This window comes from Gracilinanus agilis, chromosome 2 (assembly GCF_016433145.1).
Source record: "Gracilinanus agilis isolate LMUSP501 chromosome 2, AgileGrace, whole genome shotgun sequence".
Lineage (NCBI taxonomy): Eukaryota > Metazoa > Chordata > Mammalia > Didelphimorphia > Didelphidae > Gracilinanus > Gracilinanus agilis.
In genome coordinates, this window is record NC_058131.1 from 369294679 (window position 1) to 369318043 (window position 23365).

Below are 23365 nucleotides of genomic sequence, written 5' to 3' on the forward strand. Positions count from 1 at the left end.
CCTTACCAGCTTGGCCAGGGCCCAGCCAGGATCTGTGCTCTATTAAGATAGCCATTAAAAATTCAGTGTCCTTTCCATTCCATGATGAGATATCAGAGAAGAACTTTGGTAAAAGAATTATTACTATTATGCAAAGTCAGAATACCAGAGCACACAGAAATTATTTTACTTTGGAGAGTTTTACTTAGCATTTATTTATTTATATGAATTTCTTAAGTACTCCTTATCCCTTAATAATGACAACTGAAAGTGACATTAAGAATAATCTTGTAGAAAATCATTCATTTGAAGAGAGGTTATCCAAGATTTAACTGGACCAGGTGGTGGGGAAAAAGCTAAGGCATTTAACTTCGTTATTGTCCTTCAGTAGTTTTTCAGTCTTGTCTGCCTCTGTGACCCCATGTGGGGTTCTCTTTCCCTCTCTAGTTCATTCTCTATAGATGAGGAAACTGAGGCAAATAAGGTTAAGTGTCTTACCCAGGGTCGCCCAGCTAGTAAGTGTCCAAGGCCAAATTTGAACTCCTGAAGATGAGTCATCCTGATTCTTAGTCCAGTGTTCTATCCACTGTGCCACCCCTTCCCTGCATATATAAGGTTCCAAATATTTGAAGAGAACATTCATGCTTCCCCAACTAAGACTATTCTTCTTCAGGTAAAACATCTCCCATTCCTTCAACTGATTCTCATATGGCATAGTTTAGAGTCCCTTCACCATCCTGGGCACCCTCCTCTCTATGTATTCTAGTTTATTACAGTGCTTACTATGTGATTCTAATCATTTTAGTAGGGCCAATTGATGCTCAAGCTTCTATTTTTATAAGTGATGAAATAGAGTGGGGGAAACTGGCTTCTCATGGATGCCCTAGTTTATAGCATATTCAGCTAATACATTCTTCAATTCAAGCCAGTCCTACCATTCCAAATTTGCCTTTGGGTTCCATCTTCTGTGAGAACAAATGAGAGTGTAGTATCCAAAATTTGGAGCTGGAAGAGACCTTAGAGTCCATGTAGTCCAACTTCCTTCATATTTTACAGATGATGAAGAAACTGAGGCTCAGAAAGATTAAGTAGTTTATCCAAGGTTACAAGAGCTAGGAAGTGTCCAAGATTGGATTTGAACCTGAGTCTTCCTTACTTCATGTCTTAGCACTCTGTCCACTCTACAATTAGCTCTCAAAAATGAAGTTCGTCCTCTAGAGACAATGGAAGTCATGAATAAAGACAGTGTTGAGAATTAAAATAAAGCAAAACATGGAAAGAGCCAAAATTTTGAGTTTTCTCTATTTTTCATTTTTGCATTTGAAAATTCCTTTAAAAGAATCTCCCCCTCCCCCCATACATTTTTGTTTAACACAGAGATCAACTGGGTGAATAGAAGCAGCTTTTCACTCTTCAAAATCTAGTTTCAAAATTTATAACAAATTAAAGATAAGACCTCCTATTAAGGAGTCATTCTCAGTCACAAAAAAGTCCTAAATTGGCAATTGATTGTTTTTATTTATATCTGTAGGTTTTACATGACACCTGGAGACCATTTAAAATGTTACTTGGCGGTGAGAGCTCCATGTTTAAAAATAACGCTCACCCAGTGCCAAATCATTTTCGAGTTGGGTACAAATATTGAGACAAAAACCCCAGCTGTTATTGCTTTGGCTGCTAATTTGAGGTGTCAAATTAGAGCCCGGCTGCTATACGTCAGTGAATAAGGCCCCTTGTGAGATCATTATGTTTTCTAACAGTTGAGAGTAATGGATTAATCAGTGCAGCATCAGTTGCTTTCATTATATGCCCACACAGTGGTTATGAGCTTTAATTTAAATGGTCCTCAGAGAGATCAAGGAACTCAGTAAGCTGCAGCACCCAGGATAGAGGCTAAAGTAAGAAGGCCGAGTGAGAGGCTTCTCCCCACTCCTCTTCCCGTCCCAGCTCAGAAAGTCCCTTTGATTGCCTTTGATCCTGCAGACCACCGGCAGAATGGGGGAGCCTGGTTTAGCGAGAGTGTTCCTATTATCCCACCACCTCGGCTATTCCCGTCTTAGGATGATGTAGGCAGAGAGGAAGGGCGATAGGATGCTGACGAGTTTTGTTGAGCCTCAGCATTCGGGCTGAGCACAGCCCTTACCCATGGGAATAGATAGTACATTACGATACAACAAAGGTTTATTAAGCACCTACTGCGTGGAGAGCAGAGCAGACAGTTCACATAAGAACGGTGTGATCCACCCCCTGCCTGCTGAAAAACAGAAGAGAGTTCACGCTAGAACGGTGTCCATGACAATTAGGTTTTCTTGAAAGAGAACGCTTTTCCCCTCTTTTCCTTCCAGAGCTTGCCAGGGCCCCCGACAAGAGCAAGGAAGCTGGCAGCTTAGAGAGGAAATAAACAATAGGAATGATGTTATTTACTTAGTGCTTTACAGTTGACAAAAGACTTTCCAAAAAGGGTGAATGTGATATTGGGATGATTGGTTGACTTCATATGGAAAGCAGGGAAAATACAGGAGTCAGAAGACCAGATTTCTAGTTTGAGCCAACTCAAGATTTATTTATTAAACGCATGAAGTATGCAGTAGGCACTGGGATTACCAAAATAAAATGAAAATCAGTCCTTGCCCTCAAGGAGCTTACATTCTAGGGGTGGGATAATAAAATATATAAATATGTAGATATATAATTCAAAGAAGGGAAGAGTCCTTCCAAGTTTAAATCTGGCTACTTAACTGATTGCATAAGTTTGGACTAATCACTTGCCTCTGTGAAATGAAAAGAATAATACCTACCCAGCTTTCCTCATAAGAGTATTGTAAAGATCAAAAGAAATGGTGCCTATTATAATGTTTTATAATTTATAACGTATATATTATAACATATATAATGTTGTATTATAATTATATTATATGACATATAGTTATAGATGTATTATAACATATATAATTATAGATGTTGTATTTTAACGTATATAATTATAGATATTGTATTATAACATATATAATGCTTTATAAATGATGAGAATCCTCTAACTCATCAACCAATCACAAAAAAAAAAAATTGAAATCTCCCTGCCCAGAAGGAGGTTACCACACTGTATGAGGGAAGACACAACGTGCACATCATGAGATAGAAAAACAAATACAAAGTTATTATTTTTCAGTGGGATAGGACTAGCTATTATCAATGCAAAGTCATGTTGCAATTACTATTAGTATTAAGAAGGCAGATTGTTGGTAGTGAGGAGGGAGGAACAGACCTTTGCACTTAGTGTCTGGGACCTAGAGGAAGAGTAGTGATACTTTTTTCCTCAACTCACACTGGTCCCCCTTGCGTGTAATCCAATAATGCAGACTCAGCAAAGAATATACATTCCATATGCATCCTAATGGAGCTGAGTCAGCACAGTAGCATGAAAACAATTTCTAGGCAGGGAGAATGGTAGTGCTGGGACTAATGGCCCACAGTCAGGAGCCCGCAGACTTTGTTTCATCACGCCTCTGCCGATCAGCTGCCTCCTTTGTGAGGTTTGCAAATCATAACTCTCAGGAGAGGATAGAGAGAAGTCTTCACAGACATTCACTCTACCCTTTCTATGTTCTGGGCATGGCACTGAGGGCAGGAGAGACACAGAAAGGGGAGCACATTTTAATGGACAACAAAGCAAGTCAGTGGTGCAGGGAATAGAGCACCTGACCTAGAGTCAGATTCTTACTACTTGTGACCCTGGGCAAGTTACTTAACCTCTAAATGCCTTAGTTTTCTCATCTATAAAATGGGGCTAACAACAATAGTGCCCTACCTTCCAGGGATGCTGTGAGGATCAAAGGAAATAATTGTTAAGAGCTTAGTACAGTGCCTAGCACATAGTAAAGGCTAAAGAAATATTCAGTTCAGTCACTTTTTTTCAGTCACCATCTGGCTCTTTGTAACCCTCATTTAGAGTTTTCTTGGCAGAGACACTGGCCAAGTTTGCCATTTCCTTCTCCAGCTGATTTTACAGATGACAAAACTAGGCAAACAGGGTAAAGTGACTTGCTCAAGATCACACAGCTAATAAATGTCTGAGACTAGCTTTGAACTGGGGAAGGTGAGTCTTCTTGAGTCCAGGTCTAGCATTCTATCCACTTTATCGTCTAGCGGCCCCATATAAACATAATTAGATATAGATAATCTACATATGTAATATTTAATACTTGCATATACACATACACACACAAAATGCCCACACTTAACAAAACCTGTCAAGATCAGCTCATCCTTTGTCTCTGCCTAAATTATATAGATGGGAATAATCTCAACAGTAAGAGAGTAGGAATACTCTCTAAGTCAATATTTTTATCTATAGTAATAGGAGAGAGAGAGAGAGAGAGAGAGAGAGAGAGAGAGAGAGAGAGAAAGAGAAATGGGTAGTAATCTGAGGGATAATACTGGAGGGAGAGAGAACAGAGAATGGGAACCAAAAAGAAAAGTTGCTTGCAGAGGGTTATCAGTATTTATTAAGTTCCTACTATGTGTTGAATACTGTGCTATGTGCTAGAAATACAAAGAAAGCCTCTCACTGCTCTTGAGAAACTCACAGTCTAAGGAGGAGACAATGTGAAAAGAATTAATTACAAATTAGGTGTAGGGAATAAATTGGAAATAATAATTGAAGAAGGTAAGATTTGAGTTGAGTCTTGAAGGAAGCCAGGGAAATCAGGAAGTGGAGATGAGGAAGGAGAGCATTCAAAGGATAGGGAACAAGCATTGAAAAGGTTTAAATCTAGAGATGGACTGATATATACAAGAAATAGCCAAGAAGACCAAGGTTATAGGATCATTGAAAGTGGAGAAGAATAAAATATAAGAAATCAGAAAAGAGGTAGAAAGGGGCCAGTTGTAAAGGACTTTAAAGGCCATTTTATATTTGATCATGCAGATTGTAGAGAGCTTTTTGAGATTACTGAGTTGAGGAGCAAGGTGTGACAGTTAAATATGAATTGTGGGGAAACACTCTTGCCACTGAGAAAAGAATGAATTGGAGTTGAGACAAACTATAGGTTGTGAAGGCCCTACTTGTGGGATGGAGGAGGCAGGATACAAAAAGAGTTACTACTATCAAATGGAAAGAGTCTACAAAGGTCACTTTTTCCCTGTGATGAGGAGTATCCAGTGTCTGCAAAATCCATTCTTCCATGACCTTGTTCCAAACCAGAAGTCTTTGCATCCTGAGAAGCCAGACACAGCCTTCCCCTCACCAAATTCAAGGGCAGAAAGAGTTACTCAATTTTGACAACAGCCTTCTTCGGATCTTTTTCCCAGGTGTTCCAACTGAACTAGTCATTCATAGGATTTAAATTTTTTAGAACTGGAAGGCATATTAGAGGTTACATTTGATTCTCTCATTTTAGAAAATGAAGTTCAGAGAGGTTGTTACTTGCCAATGATAACATAGCTGAGGTAATGTGTCTAAGATAGGATTTGAACCCAACATCTTCCTAACTCCCAAGCCCAGTGCCTTCTTTATTATACAACACTGGTATTCTGCCCTCTTCCTCTATTTTAAATTTGAGGGCTGTTTTTGACATCTTTTTGGTTTTGGTTGTCATTGTTGCTTAAACTGGGATGTTAGTATGCCTAACAGACATCCCTTGTTTCAGGCATTAAACTTCCTTGAATTTATTACTTTGGATCAGTGATAAACTAACCAACCCAGGGAGGAAGAAAGGGTCTAATTAATCTTCCTTCTTTCTTCCTCCTCCCTTACACACTGTTCTAGACTACCCTTCTGAACTTCTAATATCCCACTCTAGAAGCTAAAAACAAAACCAAAAAACTCCTGAAGGACTGCCACACACCTCGCCATAGTAGGTATTCGACAAATGTAGTTTTGATGTTGACTTAGACTCCCCTTTCTCAAATATGTAAACTCTGGAGAACTGGAACTAGACACAGTTAGTCCATTGCCTCTGATGTATTTAGAGGAAGGGCCATGATGCATAAAACATACTAATTTTTCCCATAATGTACAGAATAGGCCATCTGCAGGCTATGTATATGGACAGAGGAGAAAATCTGGCTGCTTTGGCTTCGGAGAGCTGCCCAAAGAGACTTTGAGATTTTGGGTGAAGAAGAGATCCTTAACTGTTTGAGCTTAGTCAGAAGTCATCTTCCTTCAGCACAGAGGAATGAATGGAATGACCTACAAGGAGCCCATCCAACCTAAAGAGTCTGTGAAAGGCCCTTGATTTCTAGCTGAACCTAGGAGTAGCCCAGAAGAATGGCAGGCAGGCAGGCTGGAGTGGCATCAGCTACAGATGCCCAGTTTTGCAATTATCCATTGCATGCACATAGATAATATTGTTGCATTAGAGCCAATTACATGGTGTTATGGACACACAACACACAGATTACACCCAGAGCCAGGAAAGCACACAATGATAAAGCGGTGGCCTAATCAGAGGAGACAGAGGGAAATGTCAGCCTTGTTAAGGCTGCCAGCACCGAGGCTGCTCCAGCCAGGCCTAGATCCTCCCGATCAAAGATGTCTATCCTGAGCAAGATTAGGAAACAGCTACCGAACAAGGCAAATGAGCTCCTGGCATTCAGCAAGAGGGATCTAGAAGCTGAGATGGGGAAAGAAGTCAAGTCAGGACTCTGGAAGTGTGACTGCCATTCCCATGCTGAGAGAGCAATCAGCTTGTTAGTGGCAGGATCCAAATCTCCTCTTCAAAGCGTCTCCCAGTAGCCAAAAACACCAAGAGCTCCATATGATACATATTCAGCCCAATCAATTTCTCGGAAGGGGAGGGTAGTCAGGGGCAGAAATGGTAGACTGTTTGATCCCAGCTTTTTCCCTCAGTTCACTCCTCCCCACCCCCCATAACTATGTTCAGAATCAGTGCTGTGTCTCTGATGTCCTTTTCCTCCTCCTAACTCCAGTTCCAACAATGGACCCCTGTGCATAACCTTACCTGGCAGCACGAAGGCATCTCTGTATTTACTAGAAATCCTTATAGCTAGTCCAAGGTCTGGTCTCCACAAGCAGCAATCAGAATAGGCAGATTTCTTTGCTTTCTTTTTTTTTTTTAATTTTGGAGAAGAAAGTATGTTGCTGAGTAACTGTAGATAAAAGGAGGTAGGGACAAGGAGAGACCAAAAGAGAAAAAGGAAAGAGAAGGGAGAGGAGAAGAAGGAATGAAAGAATGAAGGAAAAAGAGGAGGATAAAAAAGAAAGGAGAGAGGAAGAGGAATATGAAATAGGCGGAAGGAGAGGAGAGAAAGAAGATGAAAAGGAGGGAGGAGGGAAGAAGAGAAAATGAACTTTAAATGAAAATCAAGCTTTCCTAATTCTTTGGCAATATTGACCTATGTGTCCTTCTCGACAGGAATCATGTCTTAATACGCAGGCTCACAAAGTATTGTTGAAGATGCGCCTTAGACTAGTAAACCTAACATCTTGTCCTTGTCACCTTAAATCATTTTGTTGTTTATCCTAGTAGAAGTTGTTTAATCTCTTTGGCCCCTGTGACTCACTCTGATCATTCCTGCTCCTTTCATTTTGAGCTGATATTTCTGCTGAGTTTTTCAAAGGAAGAAAAGAACTTAGAACATACATTAGCACACATACACATATTTACATATATGTACATATATATTAAGAAGGCATTGCAGAATTCAAGAATTCTAAAACTAGAGACAGCATCTAGTTAGTGCCTCCTTGTCAAATAGCAAGAAAATAAGAAAATTGACTTTCCTCCTTGACTAGCCTAGTCCTCAGAACACAGTAGGTGCTTAATGCTTATTTAATTGAATTGATGAGTTAAAGTGACCTGCCCCAAAATCACAATATTAATTAGTGGCAAAAGCAAGACTAGAACTAGTGACTTTTAATTCCCAGGCCAATAATTTTCCTGCTATACTGTAGTGTCTTTGATTGTCCTCAATTATTGTTAATGAGTCAAATATTTTCTGGTGCCCCAAGTCACTCCATTAGTTAATTGTGTACTAGGGGAAAATGTTAATCCTTTCACGGCTTTTGGGTTCGCATTTAGTGGAGAGAAGCAAAAAATGAATATGTTATGACCAGCCTTAGAGAAGAGTTGAGAAAATACACGTTCCTGCTTTCATTCAAGTGGTGGGAGACCATTGGTATGGGAGATTGCATGTGCATCGAAAATGATTTCAACTGAACTGATTGATCTTTTTAAAATTTAGAGTCACTGAATAGTGGAGTAGTCCAGTGAGGAACTAGACTCAGAGTCAGGAAAATTCAAATTCACTTCTTACTTCAGACATGAAGTATGTCACCTGGTTCTCTTAGCTTCATTTTTCTCAGCAGTAAAATGGGGATAATAATTTCACCTACCTCAAAAGGCCATTATGAAGATCAAATGAGAAAACATATGTAAACCACTTTGAAAACCTTAAAGCACTATATAAGTGCCAGACATTATTATTATTATTATTATTATTATCATTATCAACTATTATTAATTTCCTCTTTTTTAGAGTGTATCACATGAAATGGAAGGAAGGACTGTTCAGAGAAAGATGTGATATAAAAACCAAAGACATCAAGGCAGCAGCTAGTTAGGACAGTGCTAGACCTGGAGCTGGGAGGACCTGGGTTCAAATTTGGCCCCAGACTCTTCCTAACTATGGGACTCTGGGCAAGTCATATAACCCAGATTGCCTAGCCTTTGCCATGTTTCTAACTTAGAACTGATACTAAGACAGAAGGTAAGGGTTTTAAAAATAAATATGTTTTTTAAATTAAATCAAGTTTTTTAAAAACAAAGAACATTAACGCAAATAAGATAATTGTACAAAATAAAAAATGCTGGAGCCAAAACGTCAAAAAACATTTATAACAACAATAATGATAATGATTTTTAAAAAGTTCATAATTCTACCATGCTTTAAGTTTTACTGTCTTCCTCAAAACAAGCCTCAGGAAGCAGGTCATCAAAATATCATCCCCATTTTATAGCTGAGGAAATTGAGATTCTAAGATACAATACAGCCACATAAGTATTACCAATTATTATACCCATTTTACAGTTAACAAAACTGAGGCAAACAGAGTTTAAGCAACTCACCCAAGTCATGCAGGTAATAAATGTCAGAGATCAGAGTTAAAATTGGGTCTTGCTGGCTCTAGGTGTAGTCTTCTATCTATTGTACCATCTAGCTGCTTCAAGGAGTTCCCCAAGCAGCTTAAAGTTATTCAGTTCCATTTCAATCAACAAACACTAAGTATCTATTAATGTACAAGGCACAGTGCTGGGGATCCAAAGGTACCTCTAACTCAGAACCTCTTCTTAAGCTTGTAGTCTGTCTACTGGGAAGGACAAGAACCAGCTCATCCCAGCTCTGGGGAGAGGAGAGCCAATGGTTAAATTTTCAGCATGAGCATTTAATCCTCAGAAATTAGCAAGGGCCACAAATCAGAGTTTCATGTATTATTTTGTTGGTAATCTACACTTTAAAAAGTTAAGAAGGAAAAGTTAACAGTGCAGATTACACTTTAAAGAATGCCATGGGTATTTCTCCCCCAGAGAGCCAGTTGTTAACACTTGCCAGTACACCACTGGATAGACTATAAGAGTAGACGGGCAGAGCCACTCGACATTTAACTCTCCAACTCCGAGCAGCTAGCAGTGTGAATGAATGAAGGCTGCAACCCATGGGGGCTAGAGGGAGAGGAGTAGTGAGGGACAGGTGAGCGAGATGAATAGAAGTTGGGATATGTCTCCTATTTATCCATTAAATCCTAGACACCAGAATTTGGAAGGGATTTTTAAGTTCTCTAGACTAGCTATTAACCCACCTAAATACAACATGTTGAAACAGAAATCCCCTTTACAAGATCAGTGAGGGGGAGCTCCCTCCCTCCTTTCCAAAGTAGTCTACTTTTATTTAATTCTAAGGGTAAAGAAATTTTTCCTGAAACAACAGAGCAGAGTGGATTCAGGAGAAGCTTTGATATCAGAAAGACCTGAGTTCAAGTCTTGCCTCTTGACAGCTATCTGACCAAAGGGCTAGTCATTTAACTCCTTTGTTCCTCTAGTCTTCTACTTAGACCAGTGATGGGTAAACTTTTTAAAGAAGGGGCCAAAGGAAAGGAAAAAAACCTTAAGTGGGCCAATATAAATTATTAAAAAATAACAATGATACATTTTACAAAATTCTTGTATTTTTTGTGATACTAAGCCCTATTAATGACTGAAAGATTATGAAGGAGAAGGGCCGCAGTTTGCCCATCACTTAGACCAGTGATTCCCAAAATGGGCGCCACTGCCCCCTGGTGGGTGCTGCAGTGATCCAGGAGGAAGGTGATGGCCACAGGTGCATTTATCTTTCCCATTCATTGCTATTAAATTTTTAAAAATATTTAATTTCCAGGGGGCTAAGTAATATTTTTTTCTGGAAAGGGGGCAGTAGGCCAAAAAAGTTTGGGAACCACTGAAGACTATACCTAGATTAGTAAAGTGAACTTCTATCCTTAGAGTTCTCCCATAGTCATGAAATTTAAAGTTTGGACTGAGCCTAGATCTGCCTTTTTTGTTGCTTCCACCCCTTGCTCCTGCCCTGTAGGACCAAGCAGACTGGGTCAAATCCCTCTTTTCTATAAAAATTATTCAAATGATTGATGACAACTATCATATACCTCCTGCCCCTCAGCCCCAGTATTTTCTTCTCCTCACTAAATAAACCTGATTCCTTTAACCACTTCTCTAAGGCACAATCTCTAGCGAATGTGGGGATTCTCAACAGAGGTGTTTCCATGGTGCCATGATGGATAAGAAGCAAAAGCGGGCTTCTCCTGCTAGAGCGACCGGCACTCCAGGGGTTAACCGTGGCCCCTCTCCATGAGCCCCCCGCCTCAAAATGCTGGTGGCTCTGGGTTGAGCAGGCCCAGGTGCCAAATCATGAAAGTCTGAATACAGTGTTTAGCCATTTTGGTCCTGGAATAATTGCTATTATCGTAAATGCTTTATAGCTCTCATTATAGCTCACATTTAAATATCAGTATAATAATACATTAATAAGTCATTTGTGCAGTGCTGCTGTCTGCTACAGTTACAGTTGATGCCTGGTGCTTAATTGTACCATACATACAGTCAAATTAGGGCCTGGCCATTTACTGAAGATCTCCCCGGGTTGTTTGGTAAATGATGTCACTGTGAATGGAAGGAGGGAAGACCAGAGGTGGAGGTGGGAGCTGTAGGAGAAGGTCTCTGTTCGTTAAAGGGCCCCTAAGTCTCTGCATTTATGAGCTAAAGAAGCCGTTCTAGTGAGCATCTGGTAGGCAGTCAATTTGATTGAGCACAACAAACATTTATTAGGCAAAGCATCCGATGAGACACTTCCACCTTCATTGATTGTGGGTATCCTTTGGAATGGACTGTATGCTAAAAAAAAAGAAGAAGAAAGAAAGAACATGGCCTTTGGGAATCTTTGGGAAATTTCCCAACTAGTGGGGAAGCTAATAGTATTTAGAGGTAGAGAGAATATTAGAAGTCAACTGGGGAGGGGCAACTGGGTGGTTCAGTGGATTGAGAGCCAGGTCCAGAGATGGGAGGTTCTAGGTTCAAATCTGGCCTCAGACACTTCCCAGCTGTGTGACCCTGGGCAAGTCACTTAACCCCCATTGCTTACCCTTACCACTCTTCTGCCTTGGAACCAATACACAGTATTGACTCCAAGATGGAAGGTAAGGGTTTAAAAAAAAAAAAAGTCAACTAGGGGCAGCCAAGTGGCTCAGTGGATAGAGCCAAGCCTGGAGACAGGAGGTCATGGTACAAATCTAACCTCAGTCAATTCCTAGCAGTGTGATCCTGGGCAAGTCATTTCATCCCAATTGCCCAGCCTTTATCACTCTTCTGCTTTGGAACCCATAGGTAGTTGTTACTTGGAAGTTAATGCTTTTAGGGCAAAAAAGAAGTCAACTATGGCAACTTCTTCATTTTACAGATGAAGAAAGTGAAGCCCAGAGAGGTTAAACAACCTGTTCAAGCTTAGGCAACTGCTAAGTGGCAAAGCCAGGAATCGTATTAATTAATCAATAGAGAAGCATTTAAGTATCTGTCATGTGCCAGATATTACTATATAGGTGATGGAAATAAAAGAATAGAGAATAAATACATTCTAATGGGAGAAACAAATATAGATACATATATACATATTTGTATATGCATATGTCTGTGTGTAGATATATGCATACTTATCTATCTGTGTATATACATACATATATGCATGTATGTATTATATATCTATATATATGCATAGAGAGGGAGAGGGAGAAATATATATGTGTGTATATATATATATGTATATTCACAAATATATATATATAGGGTGTCCTAAAAGTCTTAGTTCAACTTTTGTAACTTCAAAAATATAAATGCTGGGGCAGCTAGGTAGCTCAGTGGATAGAGAGTTGGGCCTGGAGATGGGAGTTCCTGGGTTCAGATTTGGCCTCAGATACTGCCTAGCTGTGTGACCCTGGGCAAGTCACTTTACCCCAACTGCCTAACCCTTATCGCTTGCTTTTCTGCCTTGGAACTTGTAATAAGGGGATTTTAGGATGTAATATGGGACTGAAGCTAGGGTAATAGCTGGTAGGAATAGGGAAGAAGGCAAGGCAAGGGACCCAAGGCTGGAGGTAATCAAGGGACTAGGCTATAAGTAGTAGCTGGTTGGAATAAAGGATAAGCACTGTGGATAAGTTATACCCCCTCTCTTCACCACAAACTGATGCTTCTTTTTGATTCTAAATAGAGAAAATAAGAATGTAAGAAAAAAATAAGAAATATAAATGCTCTGAACTTATAAAGCACAAAACTTTGAAAGTTATTTAAAAAATTTTTAATATTGATGATTACAGTCAATTCTCAGACTTTATAGAAACATTCACTAGCTGCTGCTCAGTGCCCGAAAGGATTGCATTTGTAATCTTAGCCTGAAGAAGAACAAGGCTTTAATACATATACACAGCACCATAAGAAAAAGACTAATGGAGATAGATCAGGTGACTGAGGTGGCCAAGCTAGGAAACCTCCTTTACAAGTCCACTGGTTTGAGAAGGTGTTACCTAGAAAAGCACACACAAATGCATAATGATGAGGTGATCTGTCTTATTAAAATTTAAATGAAAAATTTGTTATTCAAAACTATATGTAAAGGAAACCAAAATAATTATATTTTCAAGTGATTTGTTTTTAATTTTATAGCATGTATACTTCTGGAGTTATTAAATCTTAAAGATGCACTAAGACTTTTGAGACATTCAATACAAAGTAGTTAATAAACACAAAGTGGTTTAGAAGGAAGTGGGGCAAGTATTAGAGTGGGGATAGAGACAAGGATCAAGAAAGGCTAATTCAGAAGATGGTGCCAGGATCTTAAAGGTGCCTGCATCTTAAAGGGAGAGAGAGAGAGAGAGAGAGAGAGAGAGAGAGAGAGAGAGAGAGAGAGAGAGAGAGAGAGAGAGAGAGAGAGAGAGAGAGAGAGAAAAGGAATAGAGAGACTCTGAAACCTAGATAAAGAGGGAGTGTATTCCAGCCGTAGGGGATTAGAGTACCTCCTAACCTTTCTTAGGAGCCTTATAAACCTACACACAAGCACACATTCTCTCTCTCTCTCTCTCTCTCTCTCTCTCTCTCTCTCTCTTTCCATAGGACCAAATATATATATGGGGAGTATGGAGGGGAACAGCGCAGCAATCAGAGAACTCCTTACACAAAAGTCCCACACAAAAGCTGACCTCTGAGTTAATTCATCAAGTTGTTTAGACAACTCCAAATCATAGAATCAAGGAACTTCCCTGACTAATTTCATAGAATCTGGGAAAATTAGGGCACTCCTTTGATTAATCCCCCCTAAAGTTGAGTTACAAAATTAGACTCAAGCTATGTGACTTGGTATTTCTAAATCATCTGTTGAAAGGGCTTGAGAAATAGAGAGCAGTGAGTAAGGTAAGGTGTGTGGCATGAATAAAGAGGTAGAAAAGACAGGTAGGAGTTATTGAGAGATCATTATTCTTAAGGTTCTGCCTCAGGGAAGCCTTCAGATCTTGCTCTCCTGAGTGTTTCAGCAAATACAGAACCCACTTCTTTTTCACCAGCTCCTGGGACTCAGTATCCCACTTTTGGCTGAATAAATGTGAAACACAAAACTGCCACTTCTCTCATTCTTTACAGCCAACCAGATTCCTGTCTGAGGATGGCTCAGGTGGTAGGGATCCAGCAATAACAAGAAAGTATTTTATTTGGAAACCTGCTTTAGTGTGAAAGTGGGAGAGGGAAGTAAACCTATCTGAGGGTTACAGACTAGCTTAGTTACAGAAGTGGCTCTGGTTATATTTCAGTGGGATGGGGAGAAAATAGTCTGGGTAGGGATAGATATCTTCCATATGGAGAATCCCGGGCCATTTGACAGTCTCTTGGCATTCAAACTATACCATTGTTCCATTTTCCTCCTAGTATCTAGAAAAGAAGGGTTCTTGAGCAAAACAATTCCTATGGCTGAGGATTAAGAAAGAGGGATGTCCCAAGCATTCTGCCTCAGAATCTTCAACTGAGGAGCAGTTAGTGTCACTGGCAAGCTCAAGTCAGTTGTAGTTTAGTCCTGGCTGTAGGGGCATAAATGATAGGTTTTGTTATGGAGCCAAGTCTGGTGTCTGAGAAGGAATTCTCTGGAAGGAACTCAGAAGAATTCTCTGAGTGTAGAAGGCAAGATAGCTCTCCTTTGCTGAACCAAGGGAATCTTCCAGGGAGAGAACCTTCCCTACTACTGGAGAAAAGAGCTTGCAGTGGGGTCAAGGAGGGAGAAGCACTTTAAAAAGGGATAACAGGGTCCCTAGTAAATAGGAGAGTTATAGAGGACAATATAGAATAATAGAATTTTATAGTTGGAAGGTACCTTAGAGGTCATCCAGACCAGCATTTCTCACCTTTTTTTTTTTTCCCAGCTAGGAAACTGATACTGGAAGTTGTCATTTGCCCCAAGGTCACATGGTAAATGATACTGCTGAAAGTAAACAGAAAAAAAATCTGTCAAAAAGCTGTGTCCACATCCGTATTTTTCAAATTCCTTGGCATTTTGTGGCTTAAAAAATATGGAACTGCTGGGGAAAGGGGGGTGTGGTTTTGATGTTAGTCTAAGAGCTGTCATCTCCATGAATCAGCATCAATTAGATGAGTATGACATAAATGGATTCCTCTTTCCCACATCCAAACAACCCAATTCTCCCTCACTTGACCCTGTGCCTCAGAGGGTTTTTGGTTTTGTCTCTTTTATTAATTTCCATTTCCCATGGAATGTTTGATGAACTTTACAGCTTCTAATCTGCCAAGGAGTCATCGATGTAATTAGGAACAATACAAATGAGGGCAGTCTGCCCTAGGCAACTCACAGCCAGTTTGTTTATAGAAGAAAATATTAATCAGCTCCCTTGACTCAGAACAAACTGCCTAGATCTTCCCGTTTAGAAAGTGAGAGTCGGGATTACAGATCACCTGTTGAAAGTTGAGGATTTGTCCTAAGAGGTTCATCCAATCTAGGCCCAGGCTTGATAAGAATGGGTATCCCTCCAGTGAGCTAATTAAGAACTGAGTTCAAATTCTTCCTCAGACACCTCTTTCCTGTGTGACTCCAGGCAAGTCATCTAACTTCCCTCAGCCTCAATTCCCTAATCTATAAAATGAAGAGTTTGGAGTCAGTGGCCTCCAAGTCCCTTTCTAGTTCTATAATCTCTAGCATAGTCATTCTAGAACCTTATTTATTTTAGCTATCTATGCTCATAACTTTATCCCCAACTATTTCCATAGTGCCTGCAAGCTCTTTTATACTTTCATGTTGTTGTTCATTCATTTCAGTCATGTCCAACTCTTCATGGTCCCATCTCTGGGTCGCTGAATTTTTTTTTTTGGCTGAGTTACTGGAATGGTTTGCCATTTCCTTTTCCAATTCATTTTACTCATAATTTTGAGCAATTCTCCCTCACTTAAATCCAACCCACACTTGAGTCAGGAGATTACCCTTATCATACCATTGGTCATCTTCAAAAATGAAGGACAAACAACACAACAGATGAGAAACTGAAACAAATGGCATTTTCACCGCTTCCTTTAAAAAATAATTTTAAAAGTGTATTATTGTTACTAGGTGTGATGTCAAACACTTATAATCTCTACTAATGGAGAGGCTGAAGCAGGGGGCCACCAGTCTGCCAAAGGAAGGTGAAACCACCCTGGTCAGAAAATAGAGCAGGTCAAAGCATCTGTGAAGTAGTTTGGCACCTGTAAATGGCCTGGAATTTCCAGCCTGGGCAAGATAGGGAGGTCCAGTCTTTAAAAACAAAACAAAGGGGGCAGCTGGGTAGCTCAGTAGATTGAGAGTCAGGCCTAGAGACGGGAGGTTCAAATCTGTCCTCAGACACATCTCAGCTGTATGACCCTGGGCAAGTCACTTGACCCCCATTGCCCACCCTTACCACGCTTCCACCTAGAAGCCAATACACAGAAGTTAAGGGTTTAAAAAAAAATAAAATAAAATGATCATAAAAAAAAAAACAGGGTGGGGGGGTGTTTGTTTTCTAAAGTTGCTATAGTTCTGTAACCACTGGGGTATCTAGTGTTCCTCCAGGTCCAAGGTGAAAGTTGTTAATGACCAAAGGGATCAGGGAAGGAGTCAAGGAAGAGTTGGCCTTTGATTTAGATCAGTGATTCATTCATTTCACACATTAGAGAGAAAGAGATCTAAAGAGTGCTCTAGTGTTCAGATAGACTCCAAAGATGCTGAGAGGAAGGCAGGACTTGTCCGCCTGTGGGATAGTAAACGACTTGCCTTCTCTGCATTTTTTTGTTGACCAGTGGCAAACCCATACTAGATTGGCCTATAGAGCTGGCTTTGCCATCCCCAGTTCTTCTTCCACCAGTAGGTACTGTGTGACTCTCTCCAGTCAGCCCAGCTCCAGTCCATGCCTCTCTTTATATTCAGAGGCTACTGATTTGTGGGTGCTCTTATAATTGTCCCGTCTGTAAGTTGCCTCAGGTAAATAATCCTCTGCCCGCCAATAGAGATCCATTGATCACTTAGTGATATTTTTCTCCCTCTTATGTCTCCACAGTACCCTCAACAACAACAATATCAGCCGCATCCCGGTCACCAGCTTCAACCACATGCCAAAGATCCGAACCTTGTAAGTAATGACCTCCTGATTATTCCCGTCCTCTGCTTACTCACCCCTTTCTGCTGCGGTTCCAGGAACCTCTGACGGTATCACTTGGTGGCAACTTTTTGTTCTTCTTCCCTTAAAAGCTTTGGGCAAACCCAGGCCTCCCACAGTTTGTTCTCAGGGTAGAAGTCTCTGTGCCAAACAGGGGAGCAGGGAACCCTTCAATAAGATAGGGAATTTTTCCCATCACTTTTAGCTTTAAGGCCCTTTTAGAAGGCTGGTTTGCAGAAATGGAACTTCTCTGGGGTCTTGGTGGTGGGTAGAAGTGAGCTATGTGGTAGTAGGCTTCAGCCAAAGGCATATGAGGCCAAAGTGCAGAACATTGAACCGTTTACCCAGAAATCTGAGCAAAAGCACAAAGCAGTCAGTCTGTTACCTCAAGGAGAATGCAAGCTTCTTGAGGCCAGGGATGGTTTCATTTCTGTCTTTGTATCCCAAGCACCTGGCACTTAGCAGTCATTTAATAATTAAGTGCACTTAATAATTGCTTGTTGAATTAAACCAAGCTAAATTGAACATGGGCCCGTGAAGATCTGAGAGTTCCCCAAGACATCACTGAAGCCATGTCGTCCATCCCCCTGCCTTCTAAGAAGAGCAGCAAGTCAGATAGATGCGATTCCATTCTGTAAGTCAATGATTTTAAAGGCTGGCCCAGTTCCCAGATTAGCTTCCCAAACTCTTCCCACAACCACTCATGTAACAATGTAATTGGCAAAATAAAACATAAATTTCTGCCTGTGTATTCTTTTCCTTCCTCCTTTAAATGTGTGGAGGATGCAAGAGATGAAGGTTTAGAGAGAAACTCCTTGGGACTCCTCCAAGGGCTAAAGCAAATACTAAAAATAGTGAATGAAGAAGGCAGTCTGTGTCTTGGAGAGGGAAGCAGCGAGCTGCTGCGGGATGGAGTGTATATCTCCCCAGACAAGCGAATTGAATAGAAGAAAAATGACTCTCACCTGCAGAAATTGGCAGGCTGATTCCTGTGGGCTGATAATCAGTGATTTATACTTCCTCTTCTTTGTTGTCGTCCTTTAAGGAGTAGCATTAATAGAAGCCAGGGCTGTTTGCTTGGGGGGTGGGGAGCAGCCCGACTTGTTTGGTACATTGTTTTGAGGAGACCTTTGTGTTGTGGCTGCTGTCGTCCCCCCTGATATTCCAGAATACTCATCTGGTGATTTCAGATCAATCAATCAATCTCACCCTTTCCTCGAGCTGCCTGTCTGCAGCCATTTTTTCTTTAGTTTAATTTCAGAGATGGCTTTGTATAACTCTCCCTGGAGGCGTGCACTGACTAATCCACCACCACCCCCCTTCTCTGTAATTAAGGGGGGCTGGAGATGGGGCAGAAGGAGGGAGGTAAAGAGGAGAAGGGAAGGAAGTCATAAATGGGATTTATAAAGGGAAGCTTTTATATTGAATTCAGAGAGCCACATTTTATAGAAAATGAACACTGACCCTCTCTAAAAGGATTTGCTGGAAATTTAATTTCGAGTCTGTGGCTAAAAGGTACCTTTATAAATTGGCATTTGTATTCATTCACCTTATGTTCTCTAAAGGTAGTTTCATCAATATTGAGTGCACCTCAGCAGTCAGCTAACTGTCGTGCAGCAAAGCACACTAGTCAGCCACCCCTACTATTCAGTGTATAAATAAAGAAAAACAACACCGAATAGGGCCACGTGAGGAAAAAGAAGCTGGGGCTGGATGGAAATGCTTTATTTCTTCTTTTACCATCCATCTGTTTTATCAGTAGCAGAAGGACCATCAAAAGCATAGCACATGCCCAATAAATAGCGCCAAAGAATGGGAGACCCAGGGCTTTTCTCTCTGACTCTTTCTTCAATCCAGATCCTTGGAAGCCAGTCTATCCACCCCTATCATCACCATTATTTTTCACAGAAATTATTTAAAGCCATTAAAACGAGAGAGAGAGAGAGAGACAGACAGACAGACAGACAGACAGACAGACAGACAGACACAGAGACAGAGAGACAGACTTAGCTCAGAATTATTAGAAACATTTCTGGCAACATTTAGGGTCAGGTTTCATGATCATTTAACTTTAATATTAAGGCTTTTTTCCTGATGCCTCCTACTTCTGCTTCCAAACTAGATCATTCAGGGCAGCTTGGAATAATCAGTCAGACCAGACTCCCCCATTTGCTCTGACAGGTAAAGTTCATAGAAGAAAAAAATTAACCCCACCCACCACCCCAGTTCTTTAGCCAGAACTTTCATTACTGGCTCATATAATGTCATGGGGTTGGGGGCGGGGGGAGATTCTCTCTTGAGATCCCCTTTGAAAGTATCGGGATGTTGCCTTTTGACAAAAGAGGTAGTGGACAATAGCTATAGAATGAAACATACCTTTCCAGGCTTGACTAACATGTTGATTTGATTTGTGTGCCGATATTTATTTGTTATAAAACAGAGTTCCATTGCAGGCTGTGGTGCTATTGGAAGGTGGCAGTCATGTTTTGTTTGGGTTTTTTTAAGTGGAAGGAATGGTAATTAAACTTAAAAATATAGAAAGTGCTTTGTAAGCCTTAAAAAAAAATAAAAGCAGAGGAAAACCCATAGGGACAGCCTGGTGGTAATAAATAAATATGTAACAATTGAAAGAAAATGCCCAATGGGACAAGGATCTTCCAAAAGGAAATTTTTTTAAAGGATGAATACAGTTGTAAAACTCTAGACACTTTTTTTCCGTTCTCTAAATTAATCAGCTCAGTAAGAATCTGGATAAACCTTCTTTTGTTATTGCATTGATCTCTTACCCTTGATTAGAACTGACAAGAATTAGCCTGCATCGATCCTCCTCTCTCCATCTTTTTGTTGTTGTTGTTCCTTTCTCAAATGGCTTTATTTATGCTTATCATGTGGCTCAGTGTTCATTTTTTAAATGGTGAATCTCCTGCGACCACTCCATCTGTGAATGACGGCTGCAGGAGGCAATCACCTTTACAAATCCAAATGGAATTCTGATGGAAAGGACTTTGGCTCCCCAAAGCACAAAGGAATGCCTCAGTCCCCAGATCTAGCTGCAACCTGTCTGATACCTTCTCAATATCACTAATGACTTATTTTTGAGTGAAATTTCATTTTGATGATTTTCTATCATTTCTGATGGTTCCAGCTAGCCATTCCATATAACTTAGAGGCTAGTTGACAGTGGAGCAGTTATGAGTGGGCTTTGGGCTGAAGAATATGAATCCATGCAGATAGTCTTTAGAATTTGACTGCCCATAGGAATAGAATCAAAAAGGAACATCCCCTTGTTTCAGTATTGACATGAAAGTATTCAGTTGACTAAAAGCATCTCATTCCTTTCCCATCAAGAATGTTGATTTCAGAATCAATAAAGGAGTAAAAGTAGGGAAGAAAAGAAGCATTGATAAGTACCTACTATGCACTAGTCATTGTACTGAGTACTTTACAAATAGTATCTAATTTTAACAAGCATTTGTTAAGTTCCTATTATATGTCAGACATTATATTTAAGTACTAAGGATGCAAAGACAAAAATGAAACAGTTTGCTTCTGATGAAATTATATTCTATGAGTGTTTGGGGGGAATAATTTGAGAGAGACTTGATGAGAATGATACTCAGGTTATAATCCCGGAAACCTGGGAGGATAGTGGTGCCCCTGACAGAAAGAGGAAAATTCAGTAAAGTGGTGAATTTGGGAGGAAAAATAATGAGTTCTCCTTTAAACATGTTGAATTTGGGACGTCCAGTTTGAAATGCCTTTTAGGCAGCTAGTGATGATGGGACCAGAGCCCAAGAGAGAGATTGGGGCTAGATCTATAGATTTGTAAGAGGCACCTAAATACTAAATTCAACTCCTCCATCATATCACTTTAGCCATCCTTTCCCTCCACTGTTGTATTGAGTTCTCAAATGAAATTTAACAAGGAATTATTAAATACCTGTTATATTCAGAGCACCGTGCTTTGTGCTAGGGGTGGTGGAGGATACAAAGATTAGATGAGAAACTGCTCTGGCCCTCTTGGAATTTATGGATCAGAAGAAGGAATTAGATATACATGGATCATTAGAATGCACGTAATATATTTTTTAAGTATGTTAGTGTGGCAAAACGGAGGGCCATAAGGCATTAAGAACTGGCTCTAAAATCTGAAGGCAGAGTTGTGGTCCTAGGATTGTTTTCTCCAGCTCAATCTGGAACACTAAGATAAAAATTTGGCTCTCTTGGGGAGAGGCTAGGTGGTCTCTGCATCAGCTATGAGCTTTGAATAGAAAGATTTTACCTTGGAATTGAAACTGGCATGGGCTTTGTGTGTGTGCACACACGTGTGTGCACGTATGTGCATACATCATTACAGCTTGCACTTATGTCTTTACTGGCACATTAGTGGAAGTCAACTGCACTCAGGCAACATTGTTGAACTTGATGTCAGTGAAGTATGTTGGAGAGCCCTTCAGCCCGCCCTGTTTCAGACAGGGTTGTCTGGAGTCCTTCAGGCAACGGCTTTAGCTTTGCTTAACAGGCTTGGCTTGTGGGTTAATTAAAAGTCTTGAGATACCTTTAATTGATTAACATTTCCAGGGTTAGACATTGGAAACTTGGATCATGAGCCTGTGCTTTTGATTAGCTGATGTGAATGAAACTCACCTGCCACCATTAGCATGTAGCTTTTAGTGACCCAGAGACACTTGGAATGACCCATTAGAAAACTCACATTTCTCCTCAGTTTCTTCTCATTCCACTGAAAGAAAAGCCCTATGGTGAAAACTTTAGAAACTCCTACAAATGTCTCATGCTTTGCCTCCAATTAGTGGAGAGCAGAAGTCACTTGACTTAAAAATTTAGCCTTACTTCAAGGCTGACACATATCACCCTTCCCCCTTTCCCCCTCACAGGAAAGGGGTAGCATCCCCTTTTCCACCTCCTACAGAGGCAGCAAAACGATTCTAAGCCTAGGAATGGAATGGGTAAATGGGAAAGTTTATAGGGTCCCAACTGTTGGAAAAGACCTAAGACAAGAAGTAAAGGAAAAATTTCAGGTACCTCTGAACTTGAGAAGGAGGGTGTGTATGTATGTTTGTGTAGTAGGTTAACAGAACCCTCTGCATAATTATTTGGATAGAATAGAATCTTATTTGGATAGTAACTTTTCTAAAAATGCAAGGATGGATGAAGGATACTTCAATAAAAAGAATATTTATTCCTTTTTGTCCCTTTCTTGACTTCTATAGTCCAGTTCCATGATGAAAGAGAGAGTTGTGTTGTAACCCTAAAAATCCCAGGCAATCTGTGCCAAATTCAGATGCTTTAAAAGACATTTAAGGGGAAAAAGTGGGAGAAGAATGGAAGGAGTCCTAGCCCAGCATCTGGTCCTCCAGAGCTTTTTTTTCCATTTCTATACCAAGGGCATAATGATTTAGCAGCAGAGAGGGAAATGTTTTCTCCCTGCTTGTCAGATTTTCCAAGCTCATAAATTAGCTACATGGTGGTAATGGGAGAAGGTGCCACAGAGATTCTAACCACCTGGACTCAGGACAGTGGGTTCTGTGCATTTTTCTTAGATGCACCCTATTCAACCCAAAGCTTGGCTCCAGAGACTTGACCAAGAGAGCAATTTGATGGACCCTTCCCCCTCTAGCATCCTGGCTATAATCACACATTTCTCTCTCACTTGCCTTCTCTGCAGGCGACTCCACTCCAATCACCTGTACTGTGATTGCAGCCTGGCCTGGCTTTCTGATTGGTTACGGCAGAGGCGATCCATTGGCCAGTTCACTCTCTGTATGGCTCCTGTGCACCTGAGGGGCTTCAGCGTGGCTGATGTTCAGAAGAAAGAATATGTATGCACAGGTAAGGGTGCTGTCTTCTCTCTTCCCCTTTCCTCATGTCCCCTCATTTCTCATGCCCCTGTCACTGGAAAGAGGATGCCCATTTCAGTGAGATCACAGAGCACTTAGGGCACTAGAGGAACTGATGAAGAGAATATAACACTGCACAATGGGTTTCACTGAGGTTTTTAGATATGTTCCCTGTCTTCTAGGAAATCCCGTTGTAGTGCATAGATGAGATTAATTAGAAGCTCTATATAGATTCGTTAAACAAAACAAATGCAAAAAATTACCTAGGTGTATAAGTAGTGAATCACCACATAGATCCATGATT

General features: G+C 40.5%; 1 protein-coding gene across 1 annotated transcript in view; it reads left to right on the top strand.

Annotated features, from left to right (window-relative positions):
• SLIT3 (slit guidance ligand 3) overlaps nt 1-23365 on the top strand; it is an 835110-nt gene that overhangs the window by 628006 nt on the left and 183739 nt on the right. The window contains exons 7-8 of the mRNA XM_044659841.1: nt 17105-17176; nt 22890-23053. Of these exons, the coding sequence (XP_044515776.1) occupies nt 17105-17176; nt 22890-23053 (236 nt within the window). The remainder of the gene's footprint in view (nt 1-17104; nt 17177-22889; nt 23054-23365) is intronic.